Source organism: Corythoichthys intestinalis, chromosome 10, assembly GCF_030265065.1.
Source record: "Corythoichthys intestinalis isolate RoL2023-P3 chromosome 10, ASM3026506v1, whole genome shotgun sequence".
Lineage (NCBI taxonomy): Eukaryota > Metazoa > Chordata > Actinopteri > Syngnathiformes > Syngnathidae > Corythoichthys > Corythoichthys intestinalis.
Window position 1 is genome coordinate 9,717,772 of NC_080404.1, and position 21,859 is coordinate 9,739,630.

Sequence of the window (21,859 nt, forward strand, 5' to 3'; positions counted from 1 at the left end):
TTTTGCAAGGAAGAATGGGCAAGAATGTCAGTCTCTCGATGTGCAAAACTGATAGAAACATACCCCAAGCGACTTGCAGCTGTAATTGGAGCAAAAGGTGGCGCTACAAAGTATTAACGCAAGGGGGCCGAATAATATTGCACGCCCCACTTTTCAGTTTTTTATTTGTTAAAAAAGTTTAAATTATCCAATAAATGTTGTTCCACTTCACGATTGTGTCCCACTTGTTGTTGATTCTTGACAAAAAATTAAAATTTTATATCTTTATGTTTGAAGCCTGAAATGTGGCGAAAGGTTGCAAGGTTCAAGGGGGCCGAATACTTTTGCAAGGCACTGTAACTGTAACAACACTAGTTAACAATAGCATTGATTACATTACGGTTAACACCTGCGGCATCTATCTGTAAAGAGATGCTTACTACGATTATAATAAACAATTATTTAGAGTGTAGTGAGGACAAGACATTATGGAACACATCAATAATAAGCAGATATTAGTGTTTAGAAGTGGTACATTTATTAAAAAATATTCAAAACCCTACATTTATGTATAATTTGTCCCAAAATTAAACCGAGGTGGGCAAGAGGCTTGCAGCAAAGGCCACAGAGGAATGACATCTTTGGTAGTCACCATTGCACATGGACTCAAAACAGACAAAGGTGCAGGAATGGGAAAAGTGAACTCAGAACTTCGGAACGGAAGTATGAAAACAACAACTGTACATAGAAAATGCTTCCTCCAATTTGTATTAAAAAAAAAAAAAAAAAAAAAAAAAAAAAAAACTCATATTTCCCCCACTTGTATATACAGTAATAGCTACATTAATTTGTGATATAAATTCTTTTGCCATCTTTTTGCCAGACTTTTTAAACATCCACAGATCACAATTTGTGAAAGATTTATAGAAAATGAGTACAGAGTTATGTCTTGCAGAGATATTTAAGTTTCTAAAAGAAACTTCCCTAAAAGACAAAAAAAAAAAAAAAAAAGAATGAAAAAGAATGTGTATCATTTTGGCTCCAGTGAACAGAACACAGAGATTTTATAAAGAGAACCAAAGATAGAAAGACTTGTAGTTCTTAAAAGATAAATGTTAGAATGAGTTATAATAAAGTGATATTAAGACCCTTCTTGATGTTTTTGTTGAAAATGAAAGTCATCAAATTAGTTTAACTAGTGGGTTGCCATTGTTGATGACGTCGCAATGTGTGGGCGGTGACGTCAACGGGTTGCGCTGCCGGGCTTTCACAGTATGACTCTTGCGACATAAACATGTCATCTGTTCAGCCCTTTCAGTTTGAACCCGAGAGGAACAATAATGAGCAAGACTGTCACTATTTCACAAAACAAGCAGCAAAGGCAAAATTAACAGGAAAGACAGGATGAGACGAGAGTTGGACAAAACTGGTAGTGTTTATGTGGCAAGTTCATTTTTTGACAGTGTCAGCAAACACTCTCCTACTGTAGTCAGTTTTTGTTTGCAGATCTTCAAAACTAAACTACTGTGTGATCAAACTTATTCGAATATAATTAAGGAGATTGTTAGCATCCAAAGCTGTCGTGTGCTTTACATATGATTAGGATATACACAGAAACACAGCAGTTAGAATTTTTCACATAGCCTTTGTATCACAAAACACAAAAACTTGGATGCAGTCTGCCTCAACCGAGATGTCTAATGGGCTCGGCCTCCGCCACCAACCATCAAATTTTTGTCACGTAACAGCCCTGTCCAGATTAATGATCATCCTGCTGGTGTTCTCAGATTTTGCCCTTATCGGATGTTGCTCCCAAAGCTTTTGAGGCGGTGAATAAGAACTATTCTATATTCGGTTAGACTCTCATTATCCAAAGTTGCAAAATAAACAAATTATGTCACAAACATACATATGCAAGATGAATACGGCGTAAATAAGTGCCTAAAACGGATAAGCGACACGGAAAACCAATAAACAAATGTATTAAACTTAGTTTGATTGATGGCTATTCTTATCATTTTCTGCCCAACAGATTATAATGACGTCTTATTTTGCACATTGCGATATAACAGGACGTGTGTGTACATTATTTGTACTTAAAGCACGTTCGCTGCGTGTAGCTAGCGTTAAAAACCACAGTGTTAAATAAGGTTAACTAACACCACAAGGACCATGTTATTTTTATCTACATCGATTGTATGTGTATTGTTTAAGGGTCTATTAGCTGTAATCAACTCAAGACCTCAGATAAAAGCCAAAAAATCTGTTATGGTCCGCAAATGTGAAAGCAAGGTTGGATACTAGTGTTTATTGAACACACAAAAATCACGATCGCGAAAAGGGAGACAAAAACGGACTTACTGTCCGTAACAATAAGTTGGGATCAATAAAAAGAAACCCGGATGAAACCGCTTTTAGTGGCAGACAAACGAAGAAACTAAGGCTAGGTTGAAACTACCAATGAATGAATCAAGAATACAAACTGTCAAATGGCAGCAAGTCAATATCTCAGCAACCCGCCTAGGTTGAATTTAAAGACACTGCTGATGAGCTGGAATTCTATGCAGGTACGACTTTGAGAAATCATCCCACAGCTCTGGAACAAAACAATGTGACTAGCAGCAGAATGTAACAAAATCATGTCAGTTGTCATACTAACTTTGCTAGTATAGAGCACAGCTATTCTCCCAGTACAACCCAACCGAGTCATCACCCCTAGCATGCATTGCGTGTAAAACATGGCACCCGCTGTAGGTCAAAACATGTACAAAATATTATAGATTTTTAAATCAATGGCAGTATTTTATGTGTTTCTAATAACATACTTTAGTAAAAGAAAGAAATTGTGGCTTATTAGAGCCTACAAGTCTTTAAGTCTGTGGTTCCCTATAAAAGAAGCATATGCCAACAGAATTGAATTATTGAAGAGTGAAACCAACATTTTTTAATGACTAAATCATTTAAATATCACAATATTCAGTGCTATTTTTGAACAGAGAATAAATTAGATAATAAAACTCTATATACATAACACTGTACATCACATCGCACCCAGAGTTGATGTGTTTTCCAACATATTCCTATTCCAGATAGCATAAATTAAAGTAACCACAGGTACTAATGGCAGCCACAAGATCTCACCACCATATTTCTATACTTCTTGAGAATGACGTTTGAGCTGTCGTCAAAGTAAAGCACTGAAATAGCATTGAGTTTGGTCGGGGCGCAACAAGGTTTTGGCACATTGTCAGGAAACATTAAATGGACCTATAAAAGAAAGAAAATAAAGTGGGCTTTAAAAAAGGTGTGAATGTTGTGACTTTGCGAAATGAATTATGGCTGCTGAGAACATGATGGTGTGGAGTGTGTTTGCCACACACGTGTAGTAGACTACAATAGTAACTCACCAGCGTTTGGACAATCGCGTGATTGGTTGCATTCATGTGCGCGTTAAGTGGAAATGAGCATTCACCGTCACAGTAAAAAGCAGCATAGCCTTCAGGTGCTATTATCCAGTCCTGCAACAGAAAGGGAGATGTATTTGCTAATTTGTAGCAGTATTACCATTTTCCTGAAGGATATGATATAGTTTTGTAATACCTGCCAACCCAAATCACGAAAGCTGACATAAAGCTCATGCTTCTTGCAGGCTTGCTTTTGTTCACTCGTGTTATATTCTGAAATGTAAATCAATTTGTCAGAAAAGATGACACTGGATGAAAAAGAATAGGAGACATCAAACTCAAGGCTTTAGGTTTGCATAGAGACTGTACACTGCAAAATATTATAAATTGACTTTACTAAAAAAAAAAAAAGAAAATTTGCTGCTTTAGAAAATGTAATAATGTTACTTACATTATTTAGATGCAATTTACTTAATTATTTTAAGTTTTAAGGACTCCAATTTACCTTAGTAATTGGATTATAGTAATTTTTTTATTTTGAGTTTGTAGTTCTCAAATTAACATGAATGAATTACGTATAGTAATGTATTTACTTAACTTTAATGAATTCTCTTATGAGTCTCTTATTTGAGTTTGCAGTACTCAAAATCAGTGTTGTTAATAGATATTATGCGTATTGCCGTGTTGACCAAAACGAACACTGAACAAAGATGGCAGCAACACCTGAGGGTTACATTCTGCCCCTTATTGGACCCTGTTTTAGAAAATTCCTAGAACCACCACTGTGTCCACAGGAAACTAGTAAAAATCACAAATAGATCTACAGTGTGCCAGCTGTGCATCATACCTCCAGTTTTTGTTGGTCTAGACGTTTCCTGTTGGTGAGTGGATTTATTGCGGTTGTGATTCTTCTTTTTCCCGCCAGCGGCTCTGACAGAGCGAAGTAACACCCCACTGGCCTTGAAAAAAGCTACAAGGAAGGGCTGTTGGGACTGAGGTCCATTGCGGCCCACAATGCCAGCTGACTTCATGTTGATACTGCGTCCTTTAAAAAAGAAATATTATTAATATGGAGTAAAAGACAAGGACAGACAGAAATCACCAGTGGCTTGTTAATATACTAAGAAAGAAAACACAAGACGTGCTACATGTGTTTTCAGCATTAGCTACAAAGAATACTAACCAGTGTTTTTAATGGCAGCTGTTGTTTGTGTATATTTCTGTATCCCACTTTGTATTACGTACTTCCCAAAGGTGTAGGTTTCGTCTCAACATTGGTAGGGACGATATAACAGCATAACCTGCATGCACACTTTATGCTGGGGACGGGACATTAATAAGACCAAAGAGATTGAGTGAACGGGGGTCAGGGCTACCTTTCTCACGGATATGACCCTAATTAATTGATAGGCTGAATCAGCGGTGCTCATTACTTCGATCGGTATCGACCAGTAGATTGCTAATGTGGGTAGCTCGCGGCACCCCCCAAATTTTTCCAGTTTTATTTAAAGTACATAGTTAATTATGATTATGTTGTGCGCAGAGGTGGGTAGTAACGCGTTACATGTACTCCGACACATTTACTTGAGTAACATTTTGAGAAAAATGTACTTCTAAGAGTAGTTTTACTAAGCCATACTTTTTACTTTTACTTGAGTAGAATTATGAAGAAAAAAACGCTTCTCTTACTCCGCTACTTTGGGCTACACGAGAGTCGCTACATTTTTCCTCTTTATTCTACATATTAGATTTATTATTTAAATGTTTTTTTTGCTAGCGATGCTATTGCCGTGAGTAGCGCTACTAATTTCAGCAATGAGACGTCGCAACAACAATCACATAACTTCATTCCACCAATCAGACGCAAGCTTGCTGTTCTATGATCACACAAGCCTGTTCAATCACGCATCTTTAAAGCACCGTAACTAATGAAGTATTTGACATAGAGCGGTGCCCTCAACATGAATCGAAATCGCGGATTTAAATCTCTATAAGTTTTTATTTGGCACCGATTGACCACGGAAAACCGGAGGTATGATCCTTTTAATTCCATGATAGTAACTATTAGGGCTGTCAAAATTATCGCGTTAACGGGCGGTAATTAATTTTTTAATTAATCATATTAAAATATTTGACGCAATTAACGCACATGCCCCGCTCAAACAGATTAAAATGACAGCACAGTGTCATGTCTACTTGTTACTTGTGTTTTTTTGTCTCCCTCTGCTGGCGCTTTAGTGCGACTGATTTTATGGGTTTAAACACCATGAGCATTGTGTAATTATTGACATCAACAATGGCGAGCAACTAGTTGATTTTTTTGATTGAAAATTTTATAAATTTTATTAAAACGAAAACATTAAGAAGGGTTTTAATATAACATTTCTATAACTTGTATTAACATTTATCTTTTAAGAACAAAAAGTCTTTCTATCCATGGATCGCTTTAACAGAATGGTAATGTAAATGCAATCTTGTTGATTCATTGTTATAATAAACAAATACAGTACTTATGTACAGTGTGTTGAATGTATATATCCGTCTTGTGTCTTATCTTTCTATTCCAACAATAATTTACAGAAAAAGATGTCATATTTTAGAGATGGTTTGAATTGCGATTAATTACGATTAATTAATTTTTAAGCTGTGATGAACTCGATTAAAAATTTTAATCGTTTGACAGCCCTAGTAACTATTAAGGAACAAAGTATTCACTACTCCTACTAGAAACTGTTTTCTCCACTAGAGGCCAGGGCACTCATGCTCTTTTGTCGAATAATGCTTCAGTACTGTTTTTTTCATTCATTCTTTTCCATGCCTCTTGTCCTCATGAGGGTCAATTTAATTTTTTCTTTGGCTTAATGTGGTTATTTAATGGGTTTTTGTACAGTATAATTATAACAGTTCATATAGAAAAGTTTGTGCTGAGAGAAAACAATACCATTGTTTAAAAAAAAATCTAACAAAAATAAGCAGTTACTCAAAATGTTATTCATCAATTGAGTATTCTTTTCACTGGATACTTTTTTTACATTTTTTGGATGACTACTTTTACTCTTACTTGAGTAATATCATTGTGAAGTAACACTCTTACTTGAGTAAAATTTTTGGCTACTCTACCAACCTCTGGTTGTGTGTGTGTTGTGTTGTGTGAGCAACATTTGAGGTTATGCAGCTCTGTTTAAATGTACATATAATTATGTTGTGTGAGCACCACATGAGTCAAGAATCTGCATTGGACAAGGTGTCAAGAGTCAAGAATCTGCATTGGATGTTGTCCCCAGTTTGAGAATCTGTGATAGGATTGTCCAATGCAGATTCTTGACTCTTGACAAGGTGATGATGCTGGAACTTTTGTTTGGTGCTGTTCCAGTGAGATATACAAAGATGACTGCCTGAAGAAAACATTATTTTTTACAAGCTTAGATAAAATGTCTGAGTGAGTGCTCGTCCAAGACTGGTGATCCCATACTTTTTGCTAGGAGTTGTACTACATCATACTACTGTCTACTGCTACTCTCTTAAAATGAGGACCCCAGGTAAATAAAAATAATGTAAAGTAAGTATAGAAGACAATATTTTTTGCAAGAAAAGGGAATCATGGCCTACCATCTAAAGTCTCCACACATAGTTGAAGGCCCAGATTCTGCTGCGGGTTCATCACCCAATGGTTACTGGTGGCCGTTATGTCAAATACCAGCCATCCACCATCAGATGCTTGAACTCTTTTGGAGTCCAGCAAGAAGGTCTCTGCATCTCTGCAGGTGAGAATAAATGTATTTATCAGCAAAACCTATTTTTGACATATAACACATTATTTTGAAAGGGTGGCTAAAGGCTGGTTATCAGGTTTACACATCATGTTTTTCAGCAGCAGCTCCCTTGAGTTGGTGAATTGAGAGAGATTGTTTTTTTATTTTATTTTTTTTTACTTTTGAGGTTGCCTCGGCTCCAGAGTATAGAAAAAAAAACCTGCTGTGCACTTCAGCATTGCAAAGTCTAAAGGGCACTCATACATAGAAAAAGAAAGCATATGATTCTTTGAAGGCATTCTCATTCGCTATTCAGAAAATCTGCACAAGTTACAATGCACCAGGTAAATAAAGAGACTAGAACTTTAATCTCTAATAGAGAGAAGTGCAACACTAAAAAGACTCAAAATCTAAATTCTAGCTTCTGTATCTCTCCATGCTGTTACTCTTTTAAAACCAAACTATTTTCCATGAAATATCTTTAATATAAAATCAAAAGATGTGCAGTCCTTCTTTTTAGGGATTCCTTTGCAAGCTTTTTGGTGAAGTATGTTTCATTTTTTATGTTATTTTTGGTGTAAAAAAAAATCTTGTGTTTTCTGATTATATTCTCATGCACTAGTTATTCAGCAGGTGTCTGACCGAAGGCCTCAATCTTGGAAAAGGTCAAAAACAGCTTGTTAATTTGCATCAGGTGCTTTCAAGTGACTGGATATGATTTCATGCTCCGCTTTGTGGTTGCATTCTGATGTTCAGAAAGAAGCAGGATTTTCCACATGGCCCTAAAAGTTCAGGAAATAATCAAGTGTTTATTACAACTGTAATAAAAGCCAGGTTCATGAGGAATTCCATATAAATGTACAGTTTTGAACCTAAACCATGTGCTAAATTATATTGTGACCTAGGGTTAGGCTGAAGGCAACACCATGTGAGTCCAAATGTCATTAAGACAAGACCGTGAATTTGTCGGAGTTGAGAACGACAAAAGCTGAGACCATGAAAAGACAAAGACCATAAGAGGCCTTCGTCTTCCTTTCCTTTTGGCTTTTCCTTTCAGGGATCGCCACGGCAAATCAGTTGTCTTCATTTAACCCTGTCCTCTGCTACTTCTGCATCTCCTCATTCCACCACCAGTTCTCCTTATCTCCTTTCGTTCACATTTTCTTTAGTTGTCCAGTCATCTAGAAGCACCTCCTTACCACCCAGAGCTTGTCTCAACTCCTGTCTGAAAGTCATCAACTCTTTCTTTTTCAGCCTCAACAATTTCGTCCTGTGCTCTGCCTTTGTCCTCTTTCTCTTCCTCACCACTATGGTCATCCTACACACTACCATCCCATGCTGTCTTGCTACACTATAACCTACCTACTACTACAAGATGTAGTCTACCTGCGTACTCCTACTTCCACTCTTGTATGTCACCCTATGTTCCTGCATCTTCTGGAAGAAAGTATTCATGACAGCCATTTCCATCCTTTTTGCACAGTTAACCAACATCTGTCCTTCCACATTCCTATCCTGCACATCTCTCTACTCATCTCCTCTGTTTCCAGCATGAACATGTCCATTGAAGTCTGCGCCAATGATAACCCATTTTAAATTGTTAATATTTACATGTTTATGGTTGCTGTAAATTACAGGGATGGAGGAGATTTATTAGTAATACAGTAAAAAAGGGATCCTCGATCTTAAAGACATGTAATTCTCAAAAGAGTTAGTATGAGTTATAATAATTAGATATTAAAACCCCTCTTAACTCATTCACTCCCAGCCATTTTCACCAGAGCAAGGCCCTTGGCTCCCGGCCATTTTATTGGATTTTGACTGATTTTGCAAGGCCCACTGAAAATTCTGTTCTATTGCTATATAAACATGGAACCCACCAAAAGAAAGATTGGACTCTCTTCTTTCAGCAGGAAAAAAAATAGTTCATATCTTTTTCCATCCTTTAGAAATCAGCATTAGAAAATAGCTTAGTTTGAGAAATTTTCCAATTTCTGATGAAAAAACGGAGAAAACGCATACATTTCAAACATAACTTTGACCTTAACACAGCTATTTTTTGCATTAGTTACATCCCAAACATCTGAATAATGTTTTCCTTTAAACAAAATATCATAATGAACCAGACAAATAGAGCTTTTGATAGCAAAGTAACAATTTATTTACACGTGACTACTGAGAGATGACGCCGTTGTCGCTGCGTCAGCCGTGTAAACTTTTCCCCCATAGTTGTTTGTCTCACAAAGATGGATTATTTTTGAGTCTGCGGGGCTTGCTTGGCGAGCCCGCTGCACTCTAGTTGTCCCAGTCGTTTTGCTCTGTCGTCCAGCGCCTGGCATCCCAGACGTCCCCTCGGTACTTTTGCTCGGTCGTCCACCTTCTGGCATCAAGCCGCCAGCGCTCTGACCGTGCTGCCCGGCCGTTCACTGCTGTTGAATCGTGTTGCAGGTCTTACAAAATGCGCTACTGCCCTGCAGTGGCCAGTTTTATTGTTTTAAAATGCGTTTTGAGCTTTGTTCTTTGTTTTTCAGATAGATCGGAAGCTCTAGATGCTTCTTGTAAAAAAACAAAAACAAAACACAAAAGACGTATAAATAAATTTTTGGGACAGTGAAGCATTTAAAAATAGAATGTATTTATACGTTTCTGGGAGCAAATGAGTTAATGTTTTCTTTTAATACAATTTGTAAAATTATTTTAACTGATAGGTCGCCATTCTTGTTGACAACGCAGTGCGGTGACGTCACATGGCCCGCTGCCGAACTTCCAGCGTGTCACTCGTTAGCTACTCCAACATGTCGTCGATTCTGCCCTTCCAATTTGAACCAGAGCAGAAAAGTGAAGAGCACGACAGCACTGTCGGTCGTTCACAAAACGAGCAGCAAAGGCAAAATTCAGAAAAGGAAATACCTGACGAGTCAAGAGTTTGGCAAAACTGGTGGTGTACTTGCGGCTCGTGCGTCTCAATGACAATGGAGCGAGAGAGTGTATGCTGTCAAGAACTCCGGTTTTTGTTAGCAGATCTTCAAGATGAGCTATTGCGTGATCAAACTTACTCCAATATAATTATGTAGATTGTTAGCACCCAGTGCTGTCATGTGCTTTACATACAGTACAGGCCAAACGTTTTAACACACCTTGTCATTCATTCATTTTTATTTTCATGACTATTCACATGATAAACTCTCACTGAAGGTAATAAAACTATGAATGCACACGTGTGATAGGTAGGATCGGAATTGTGTCGTGGGTGACTATCCTCATTTAATTCGTCATCTGACAAGAACAAATCCTGGGATCGAGTGTCCTCCATGTCTTGCACATCCAACACACATTTAGCTACGTAAGTGTGGTCCACATTAAGTGCTCAGCGCGCATCAGCTGACCACTGTACCGCTGCATCGGACGTGTCTCGATCAGTTTGAGTAGCAGCATCACTAATATTAGGTGAATACTGAACTAACACACTTACTGCCTGATGAACTTACAGACTAGTGGTACGCCAGGAGGTTCGCCTACCACTGTAGTGACAGGAGCAGCTTGCCTGCTTAAGAGAGCGGCCAGAGTTTCTTGTCTTTGGTGCTTTATTGCGCGCATTTCACTCACTATCCGAGCGCGTTGAGGCTTCTTGTGATGGAAAATAGTTGGAACAGCATTTAATTATAGTTTCCACTTATATCCAGTTGCTCCGGGGAGCTCTTTTATAAGTTGTCATCAAATAAAATATGAAAAAAAATGGTGAGAACAAAGCTTTGGGTCTTTGGGAAATTTTGTCAGTCTACAGGCATTTTCCCAAACCTTTCTCCTCATCTTGTCAAAAGGAAATCTGTAGAGACTCACATTACTCTCCTTGTTTCACTTTAACTGGAAATTGCATCAAAAGCAGCCCATCGTGGGATTTTACTTAACGAGTTTAGGCAGCAATACACAATTGTTGTACACAATTGGAAACGTCCTATTTACGTCATCACTCCGAGGCCACAAAACATGGCGACAACTACCAGTCAAAAAATATGTGCTAAATATTATAAAATATTGCCATTGATTTAACATTTTCTGTGTTTCTAACAACATATTTTAGTACAAGAGAACAATTGTGGTTTATTAGAGACTACATGTCTTTAAGATCGAGGATCCCTTTAAGGTAGGTCTTTTTGTTGTTTTATCTATTGCTGCTGCTTATTATCTAGTTTTATGAAGTTGAAGAACAGCAGATCTGTCTTGACTGGTCTCGACAGAAAATCCTGAGACCAGTATGCCTGCCATTGTTAGTCAAGACCCAGGTTATGTCCACAATGCTGATCATTTCAGATTTCTTTCCCCATATGTATCTTTTATATGTATAATATATATATATATATATATATACGTGTATATATACATATACAAGATTTGCTACATATAACTTTTGATGTGATATTTACTTCCTTAAACACGTTATGGCACGTCACACGTCACAGTGCGTGACGTCCCGAACACAGTCTGTTCACACTGCAAAGTGTCTGTGCAAAATGAATGTCTACACACACAAAAAACAGAATTGGCGAAAAATCTGAATTGGCATTACCGGGGTAGACAATCAGCGAAATTGCTTTTGAAGTTCAATGGCCCCACTATCAAAACCACTGGCCCAGGTCAATGCATCAGTTATTGATCCCAATAATCACGAAAAAGAACAATTTGCTTGAATAACATGAATCATTCTTTTTTTTTTTTTTTATTTAGGTAGATTCAATGAAAAGTGCAGCAAAGCGGTGAAAAACATGAATCTAGTGCAAATAATCCTATTCCAATTCCATAATTATTCCATAATCACTCCAGTATATATAAATAAACCCAAATCTGCTACAATGACCACTTACACATATATTAATGTTTTCGGGAAACAAACACACACAAAAAAAAACATTTTCTTGGGCGTTCCAGGGTGAGGTGGGCCCATGGGAGACCCCTGTGCCTGGGCGAAGCTTTTCTGTCTTAACCTTACCGCTCTCTGGAAGTCTCCCCCAGCTCGGTTGTTGTGGCTTCAATTTAGAAGTCAAAAAGATGACTAAGGCAATTATGGCTAACAATTTTCAAGCTAGATTGTTGTTATGATGATATTATTTTCTCCGTAGTCACACGAATGAATTATCACATACCATTGGTTTCACACTTGTTAACTTTTTTCTAACTGACTTGTCTGCATGTGTGGGCATTGATTACAGTAAACCTCGTCTTTTGTCTCAGTGTAGCCAAACCAATTCCAGCGGTCTCGCCACTGGAGATGAAACTTTCAGTTATTTCTATAACACATACAAAAATTGATTTTCATTCAAAATTGTATTTTTTTAATGATTTGCAAAATAAAAGGTAACAGAAACAGCAATAACCCCAACCTCCATCTCCTAATTTTTATTTTTCCTCATTTCCTCTCATACTAAATGCCAAATCTCAATTTTAACTACTTAAGAACATAGGATGTATATTAAAATTGAAGTTTATGTAAACATTTACTTATACTTTTTTTTTTTTTTTAATAATAAAGATATATGTTTCATACATTAAGAAAAATAAGTACAAATGACTTATATTATGCAGAGTGAAATGGAATATATGTTGAAGATCGCGCAAACATTGACTGTTTTTTAAAATCATACAGAAATGAATAAGTAGCCTAACATAAATGAACAAATATAAGTCCAAAGTGCACATTGTCACTAAAATGTTCTAAACCTCCCCATCAGAGCAAATAAAATTAAATATGATAAATAAACCTCCTCAACTCTTTCCTTGCTCTTAAAGATTTGATCCATTTTCAGTTGCATTGCCCTTTTTTTTTTTGCCGCATCAATTCAACATTTTTTTTTTTTTTTTTTTTTTGGGGGGGGGGGGGGGGGGGGGGCTGTTCCAGAAAATATGCACATTTGAACCAATCAGAGCTAACTATCTCTGCTGATCACATGTCAGTATGTCAGCCAATTGAATGGATATGAGTCCAGGCGTTTTGCTTTGCATTCGCACATTGACGTGACTCATCATCGTCAGACTCAGATAACTGCAGCAGATGGGGAAACCTCCATGCTGTCCGTGAAATAAAATAAAATAATACATATCAGTGGAAATGGATTACTTTATTATCCTTGTTGTAAACATTTGTGTATGTAAATCTGATGTTGGTGTTTTCTTCTTGGAGATGAAATGCATGTGTGGCAGTTTAGCATTTTTTTTTTTTTTTTTTTTTAAATATATTTGCCGTCATATTTTTGGAATCAAAGCACAGTGTACCGCAACAGCATCTTATATGAATCTTATACCGGAACCGTGTTCCGGCCCTGAATCTTATACCGGAACTGCGTTCCTGACCGTTCTGGCACACTTTCACCCCTGCACACGCTGCGTTCTAACGCCGGATTTAGGTGGAAACAGGACAAAGCTTTTACTGCATACAAGCAGGCAGGAGTGTCTCAACAGTGATTTGGTCGAATATTCAAGGTAATTATTATATTAAATAGCACCATGCATGCATTTTGAATGAAAATCAATGAATAAAATTACTTTAACTTTGACTTGAAATATTTATGTAAAATGATTATGAAGGGTAACTGCCTATTTTTTGCTTGTAACTAAGAATCTAGACTGTTTAACGTTCATATTGATTGAAATTCAGTGATTTAAGCATTTATTTACAAGAATTTTCAACTTAAAAAACTCTTTGTTTCATGACGGCTGCACGTTCGATTACACAGTAATGTAACTTTTGCCTGAAATATTTATGTAAAATGAACAATAACTACCTGTTTTTGCTTTTAACCAAGAATCTAGACTGTTTTACGTTCATACCTGTAGAAATCCCGCAATTTAAGCATTTATTTACAAGAATGTTCCACTTAAAAAGCTCTTTGTTTTTTTGACGGCCGCCATGTTAGATTTTGTATCTCTACACAATAGAAGAAGTCGGACATCCGGGCATTAATGACGTCACCAGCCACAACAAAGCGTCGCGATATTGAAAAAGTCACAAGCAGTTGCTCTGTCGTGCATTGTAATACAAACGCGTTGAACTTTCGTCTTATTTATGGTCTTTTTTCCGTTGGAATGACTAAAAGTTGCTGTGTTGCGGGTTGTCAAACAAGGAAGAGTTCGGATCCGCATTTGAAGTTTTTCATTCTTCCTCGTGAGAAGTAAAGGAGAAACAAATGGCTGAAAGCAATTAATTGAGGAACAGTAAAAGAAGACTTTGTATGGGCAGATTTGCAAGTCAATAAACGCTAATTTTAAGTTGTATCGCCCCCTCGCGTCTGTCATGTTTAAGACGTTTTTATGAAAAAAAAGACGCAAAACACAGCTGAAATATATGACTGTCAAACAACGTTTGTCTACGGCTGTTTAGCTGTGTGTGCCACCTTCACAAAATGGCGACACCTTGCTTAGCGAGGTGACGTCATTGTGACATCACGCCGACTTCCTCCATAGCGGAATTCAACCTAAATAAGTTGTGATTGTGTATAGAAAAATGCAAATTTTGCTTTTGTTGAGTAAAATAAAGATGATTCTGCATGCTTTCCTCAAGTATTAAGTTTCTGATGTGAAAATTGAGATTTATTTGCTGTTGAAAAGCTTTTGAATCTTGTGCATCTAGTGTAAAATTTGAAAAAATTATAACCATTTTAAGTTTGGTAATACTTAATACAACATAATCAGGATTTTATTAGGGAACGACTTTTTTGATGTCGCTGCACACGGAGACTCATATATGCCTAAGGGAGGTGCCTGTATTGGGTTAGGGTTAACCCGGTAGCGGCTTTGGTTTTGAAAATATTTTAATTTTTTGAAAATAGGCCCCGTACAGATCGGCCCCGAGCCTCGTGTCCCGTGATGATTATTATTATTCTAGCATCAACATGGAAGTCGCCAATTGTCAGTTTTTCAATCATTCATTTCAGAACTTGCAACACAACGCGGTTACTTTCTGCCATAGCCGATGTCAACAACAACAGAACATGAAATGTGAGAGTAAAAACTGTAACGCACCTCTTTCACTCTCTTGTCAGTCTGTTCAGGAACAGCATGCAAAACATAACAGCCACATTAGAACCCAATTTGTTACATCATTATTATTATTATTATTATTAATATTATTATTATCATTATTATTCGGATTTTTATTTATATTTTTTGGTTTTGCTATGTTAATTGCTATTTGTATTTGTACCTGCTGTATTTATAAAGGATGTAGCGTAGGTTTTTGGCTGAGGAACGAATTAATCGCATTATAATGTATTTTTATGGGAAAATCACACTAGACATACAACCATTTCGACTCACAAATCAGGAATTGGAACAAATTAAATTCGTGTGTAGAGGTACCACTGTATATAGAATATAGTTTTGCCCTAATTTAATAAAGGATAGGATAAGTATGCAGCAATAGCAGCAGATTAATCACAACGAGGCAATGATGTACCAGTTGGAGAAAATCAGAAAGGCGTTTTGTAGACTGGATTGTATTGTGATAAAAATTCATCACACAATTACCAGACATTGCCATTTTATTTATTTATTTTATTTTTTTCAGTCCTTGTCTTTTCATGGTGCTTTATATGATTTTGGTTTCAGTAACACTACCCGCAATAGCCTACACCCTGTGAAAACAAATACGGCAACATAAACCTTTCCCCTTTAAGACAGTGGAGTTTATTGACTCTGGCCTATTCAAAGCCCTTGAGGGTCATATCTCTCCTCCGATCACCCACCCGTTTTTTTAAAGCCCACTTTTGAGCAGGCCCATGTGCATTCAGCTATGCCACCGTTTAAACTTCCGTTTTTAGTGGAGACAGACAGGTATAGTGGGTATAACAGTGACCATGGGGAGCACTATAGAAGCACCCGAACTCTATAATGTGGGCCCTTGTGGTTTTGTCTGGAACTCGACCAGCCAGGCAAGAAACACAAGACGAGTGATAAGTGATGGACCCTCCAGCTTCATAAGTGGCCAACTTGCTAATGGGCTCCTCTTTATCCGAGAACTATATTTGTGAGGCTGATGTGGTGTGAATGAAGGAGAACAGAGATAGGAATCCTATGTTGTAAGTCAATAGCTTTGACTGTTTCTTGTTTAAAGACAGAGGCTGACGAGACGCGTTCGCAGTGCTGAAATAAGAAAGCAAAGTATTGTATTTTCCACACTATTAGGCGCAGCTAAAAGCCTTTATTTTGGTACCTGTAAACATGAAATTCATTCATTTCAGGACCTTGTTTGTAAGTTGAAATGGTCGTATGTCAACCAGGATTTTCACAGAAGAATACATTATAATTCCATTAATTCTTTCCACAGCCCGAAAACCTACACTAAATCCTTAAAAAATACTGTTGGTACTATTGCAAATAGCGATAACACAGAGCAAAACAAATAAATTATGAATAGAAATCGTAATAATAATATAATAATAGTAATAGTAATGATAATACCTGTTATAATGTAACAAATGGGGTTCTAATGTGGCGGATGTGTTTTGCGTGGTCTACCTGAATGCACCGCGTGCGCGTGGTGAGATAGGTGCGGCAGAGATTTTACTTTCCATTATAATGTCCTGTTGTTGTGAGATTGTAGACCTTTTGCGGCTGTATTTTTGAGCCAGTTCACGGACTCGCACACCATGGTCATATTTTTCTATTATTTTCATCTTCATTTCAATGGTAAGCGTCACCTTTTTTTTAACCACCTGCACTAACATTCTTGGAACCCATGTTGATTTCTCTCACAAAAAAAAAAAAAACTGCCGTACGTCCGTCTTGAGGGAAAACAAAGAAACTGTGGCGCTGTCAACATTGTTGTATTTCGAGCATGTCGTCGGATATAGAAACAAATGGCGTGTCAAATTTTCGGATGTCGAAAAGATTGTGTGTCGATGCAATCGTATGTTGAGGTACCACTGTATATGGATCAGAATTGGTTAATCATGGGATGATATTCCCTTTAGAGCAGCACCATCTCGTGGATGTAAAACACAACCCCAACCACTATTACGACTACTACTACTGTACCTTAGAATACGGTGCGCCCTATACAGTGGGGCAAATAAGTATTTAGTCAACCACTAATTGTGCAAGTTCTCCCACTTGAAAATATTAGAGAGGCCTGTAATTGTCAACATTGTGATGTGGGGAAAAAAAAACCAAGAAAATCATATTGTTTGATTTTTAAAGAATTTATTTGCAAATCATGGTGGAAAATAAGTATTCGGTCTATAATAAAAGTTCATCTCAATACTTTGTTATCTACCCTTTGTTGGCAATAACAGAGGCCAAACATTTTCTGTAACTCTTCACAAGCTTTTCACACACTGTTGCTGGTATTTTGGCCCATTCCTCCATGCAGATCTCCTATAGAGCAGTGATGTTTTGGGGCTGTCGTTGGGCAACACGGACTTTCAACTCCCTCCTCACCCCTTGGTGTCAAAATGATAACAATGGGGAGCAAAAATCCCAGAACCACAGGGGGGGACCTAGTGAATGACCTACAGAGAGCTGGGACCACAGTAACAAAGGCTACTATCAGTAACACAATGCGCCGCCAGGGACTCAAATCCTGCACTGCCAGACGTGTCCCCCTGCTGAAGAAAGTACACGTCCAGGCCCGTCTGCAGTTCGCTATAGAGCATTTAGATGATCCAGAAGAGGACTGGGAGAATGTGTTATGGTAAGATGAAACCAAAATAGAACTTTTTGGTAGAAACACAGGTTCTCTTGTTTGGAGGAAAAAGAATACTGAATTGCACCATACCCACTTTGAATCATGGGGGTGGAAACATCATGCTTTGTGGCTGTTTTTCTGCAAAGGGACCAGGACGACTGCTCCGTGTAAAAGAAAGAATGAATGGGGCAATGTATCAAGAGATTTTGAGTGAAAATCTCCTTCCATCAGCAAGGGCATTGAAGATGAGACATGGCTGGGTCTTTCAGCATGACAATGATCCCAAACACACAGCCAGGGCAACAAAAGAGTGGCTTCGTAAGAAGCATTTCAAAGTCCTGGAGTGGCCTAGCTAGTCTCCAGGTCTCAACCCCATAGAAAAACTGCGAAGGGAGTTGAAAGTCCGTGTTGCGCAACGACAGCCCCAAAACATCACTGCTCTAGAGGAGATCTGCATGGAGGAATGGGCCAAAATACCAGCAACAGTGTGTGAAAAGCTTGTGAAGAGTGAGAGAAAACGTTTGACCTCCGTTATTGCCAACAAAAGGTACATAACAAAGTATTGAGATGAACTTTTGGTATTGACCAAATACTTATTTTCCACCATGATTTTCAAATAAATTCTTTAAAAATCAAACAATGTGATTTTCTGGGGGGGGGGGGGGGGGTCCCACATTCTGTCTCTCATGGTTGAGCTTTAACCATGTTGACAATTACAGGCCTCTCTAATATTTTCAAGTGGGAGAATTTGCACAATTAGTGGTTGACTAAATACTTATGTGCCCCACTGTATATGAAAACAGTTTTAAAATAGGCCATTCATGGAAGGTGGCCTTATAGTCCGATGCGCCTTATAGTGTGGAAAATACTGTAATACAATTAGGGTTATATCTTATCTAATTGTCTTTAAAAAAAAAGGTGATGTCACATGGCCATGCTGCCGGAATTCCACGTGTCACACTAAAAAAAAAAAAAAAAACGTGTCACTCTTTAATTATGTAAGGTAGAGATTTAAATACGCCACAAAGTGTCAATGGCGAGTTTTATATTAATTAGGGATAAAGCCAGGGAGTGTGTTTTTTCCCTTAACAGACGCCATAGTTTTCCTTTAATCCACAATGGGGTGTAAGGCAGAGAGTAAGGAGAGTGGACACAGGCGTTCAGATTCGTAGCTCAGACCGCTGCGTTTATTGGCATAAGCTTCAGCATCTCCTTCACAACAAACATAAGTATCATATACCGAATTGGCCCGAATATAAGACGGTGTCTTTTGCATTGAAATAAGACTGAAAAAGTGGGAGTCGTCTTATATTCGCAGTCTAGACATTATACCCATTCACGACGCTTCATGGTGCCATATATCATTGAAGCGATGTTCTGTCATGACAGATCTCAGCTACTCTCAAGTTTACTTGAGTTTGCGTTATTTTATTGCAGTGTTTTTCCTTATTCAGATTTGTTTCAAGACTACACTTACAGTTAGACCTCACTTTGATGGTTAATGCAGTTATAGCATTTTTGTTGTTTTATCACAATAGATTGGTTTATTTACATTTCAAAAACCAGAAGCCATTCATTTACGAATGTGATTGCACTTTAGTTTACATATTTAAATGGCGATGATGACGGGGTGGCGTGGGTCAGTGGTAGAGTAGTTGTCCCCCAACCCAGATGTTGTGGGTCCAAGTCTCCGCCCTGATGAACTCGTCTAAGTGTCCTTGAGCAAGACACTGAACCCCACATTGCTCCTGGTGCTGCGTCACCAGTAGGTGGATGGCGAGATAGTGTAAAGCGCCTTGAAAAGTGGAAAAGCGCTATATAAGTATAACACCATTAATACCATTTAAATGTTCAGATATAGGTTTTGAATGACGAAAAATAACATGCCTTTTCTCTCAAATATGTTGTTATAATCATTTGTTTCAGATGTACTGTAATTATTTTCTGTACAGAAATTAATTTGGTGTTCAAAAAGTCTTTTTTCAAACTTGAGTCTTGAAAAAGAGGGGGTTGTCTTATAATCAGGGCCGTCTTATATTCGGGCCAATACGGTAGTGAAAATACAACAAAAATAATCTTCATAGCTCTCAAAAAATAATGTTCACAAAAAGAAAAGTGCTTCAATCTGTATTAATGAGGCCCTATTCTCACACAGTTAAACAAAGATGCAAAGATAACTGGCATTCACAAATTCACAATCAAAATATATATGCAAAATAGACAAAACTTACTCAGACTTTGGTCAAATTATATTTAAACATTTTAGCAACTTGACAAGCTCAAAAATACACTGAATGGCAATATTTCGTCACAATATACAAACTATGATGCTGGGAGCCATTATCAGGAGTCTTGTTGTGAAGATAACACTACTACAGCGTCAATTGAGGGACAAAACGCACTCATTGGCTGGAGCTCCTATTAATTTAAAACTTGCCAATGACACCTTGTGGTGTATTTAAATCACTACCTTACATAGTTAAAGAGTTACACTGTGAAGTACGGCAGCGTGGCCTCGTGACGTCACCGCCATGCGACGTCAACAACAATGGCGAGCTACTAGTTTATTTTTGGATTTAAAATTTTACAAATTTTATGAAAACGAAACATTAAGAGGGGTTTTAATAACAAAATACTGTAACTCGTACAAACATTTATCTTTTAAGAACTTCATGTCATTCTATCTGAGGTACCCTTTAAGGCAAAACACTACCGCTTTTGTCCACCTGCGTTGCTAAAATCGATCAAAACTGAAAAGATAACTAGTGTTGCTTTAAAGAGATTAGACCCCGATCACATTTATAAGTCGCTTGATTTTTTTTCAGCGAAAACGTGCCGAACATTGCCAACAATCGTTCGGCTTTTTCAGTGTTACATTAGTGCACCAGCAAGAACTGTTAGCATCTTATAAGGTGGCATACCAAGTTGCTCAGTGCAAAATAACCCAACATCGTAGCAAAGGAGCTGATACTGAGCCTGCAGGTAAAAAATAAAAAATCTCCCTATGTGTAATGACACTGTCGTTTTGTTCTAATAATTTTTGTTTTTTTTCGGTAACATTTTTTGTCATATTGTCTTCATAAGTTTACACTTGTCTTAAATTATTTGTCAAAATAAATGGGACACTTTAGCTGAAAATGTTAGGATTTAACATTTTACGTGTCAGACATTTCATATTTTTCAAATATGTGGTTGGGTACTTACCTGTTTGGAAACTCCTTTGTGACTTGATGAATAGTAACCCTCAGAGTGAGGTTATCAAAGCGGCCATGGCTATGATCCTTATAGATGCGAAACTCAGCAGCCGTGACCGCCTCTCCATCCGGGATTTGAGTCAAATCAAAACGGAACTCCTTGTAGTGTCTTCGTTGGTGAGAGAAATCTTTATCTTTCTCCACTGGGAAGGAAAATAATACACAGTGAATTTCATTTCATAGCCACAAAATATGACTTCACGCCTACCGAACGTATTATATGAACACACCGGGCACAATGTGGATAATTTTTCATATCTTCTTTTACATTCCTGCTCCAATCCAAACACTGTGACTCCCAACAAAAGCACTTTCCACTTCATTAAATCAGTCAAGTGAATACAGGTAGTGGTTCCCAGACAGGCCCTCCACTGTGTGCCTAACTGCATTCTGTGGCCATGATAAATGGGCTGTCAGTTAAGAAAAACAGGCTGATTTCAATTAAAGACACTTTACTGTGCTCCTCATGACAGAGAAGCGAGCAAACGGGATTCCTCAATGTCATGTGAAGCTCTGCCCTGACCTCCTTGCTGACCTTGAGTTGGCCTCCTTCTAAAATACCATAATATGGTATTTCTGCAAATAGTAACTTCCGCTTATAGACACTTTGGCTTCCAGAAACACCTCAGTTGAATAACCGATTCAAACATGCATAATAAAGAGGCTTCACCTTTTTAGATACAGTTGCTAACCAAAATGGTACAAAGTCATTTCATGTAATATTGAATATTCCTTTTCAGCAGGGATGTACCAATAGCAAAATTTTTGGCCGAAAGGCCAATAATACACATGTAT

General features: G+C 37.7%; 1 protein-coding gene across 2 annotated transcripts in view; it reads right to left on the reverse strand.

Annotated features, from left to right (window-relative positions):
• Positions 1-386: 386 nt before the first annotated feature.
• Positions 387-21,859, reverse strand: part of bmp5 (bone morphogenetic protein 5) — a 39,137-nt gene continuing 17,664 nt past the window's right edge. For both annotated transcript variants that reach the window (XM_057848355.1, XM_057848354.1), the window contains 6 exons: positions 21,015-21,207; positions 6,993-7,141; positions 4,231-4,428; positions 3,580-3,656; positions 3,387-3,497; positions 387-3,246 (listed from right to left, as the gene is read on the reverse strand). In XM_057848355.1, coding sequence (XP_057704338.1) covers positions 3,097-3,246; positions 3,387-3,497; positions 3,580-3,656; positions 4,231-4,428; positions 6,993-7,141; positions 21,015-21,207 — 878 coding nt within the window. In that variant the 3' untranslated portion in view covers positions 387-3,096. The remainder of the gene's footprint in view (positions 3,247-3,386; positions 3,498-3,579; positions 3,657-4,230; positions 4,429-6,992; positions 7,142-21,014; positions 21,208-21,859) is intronic.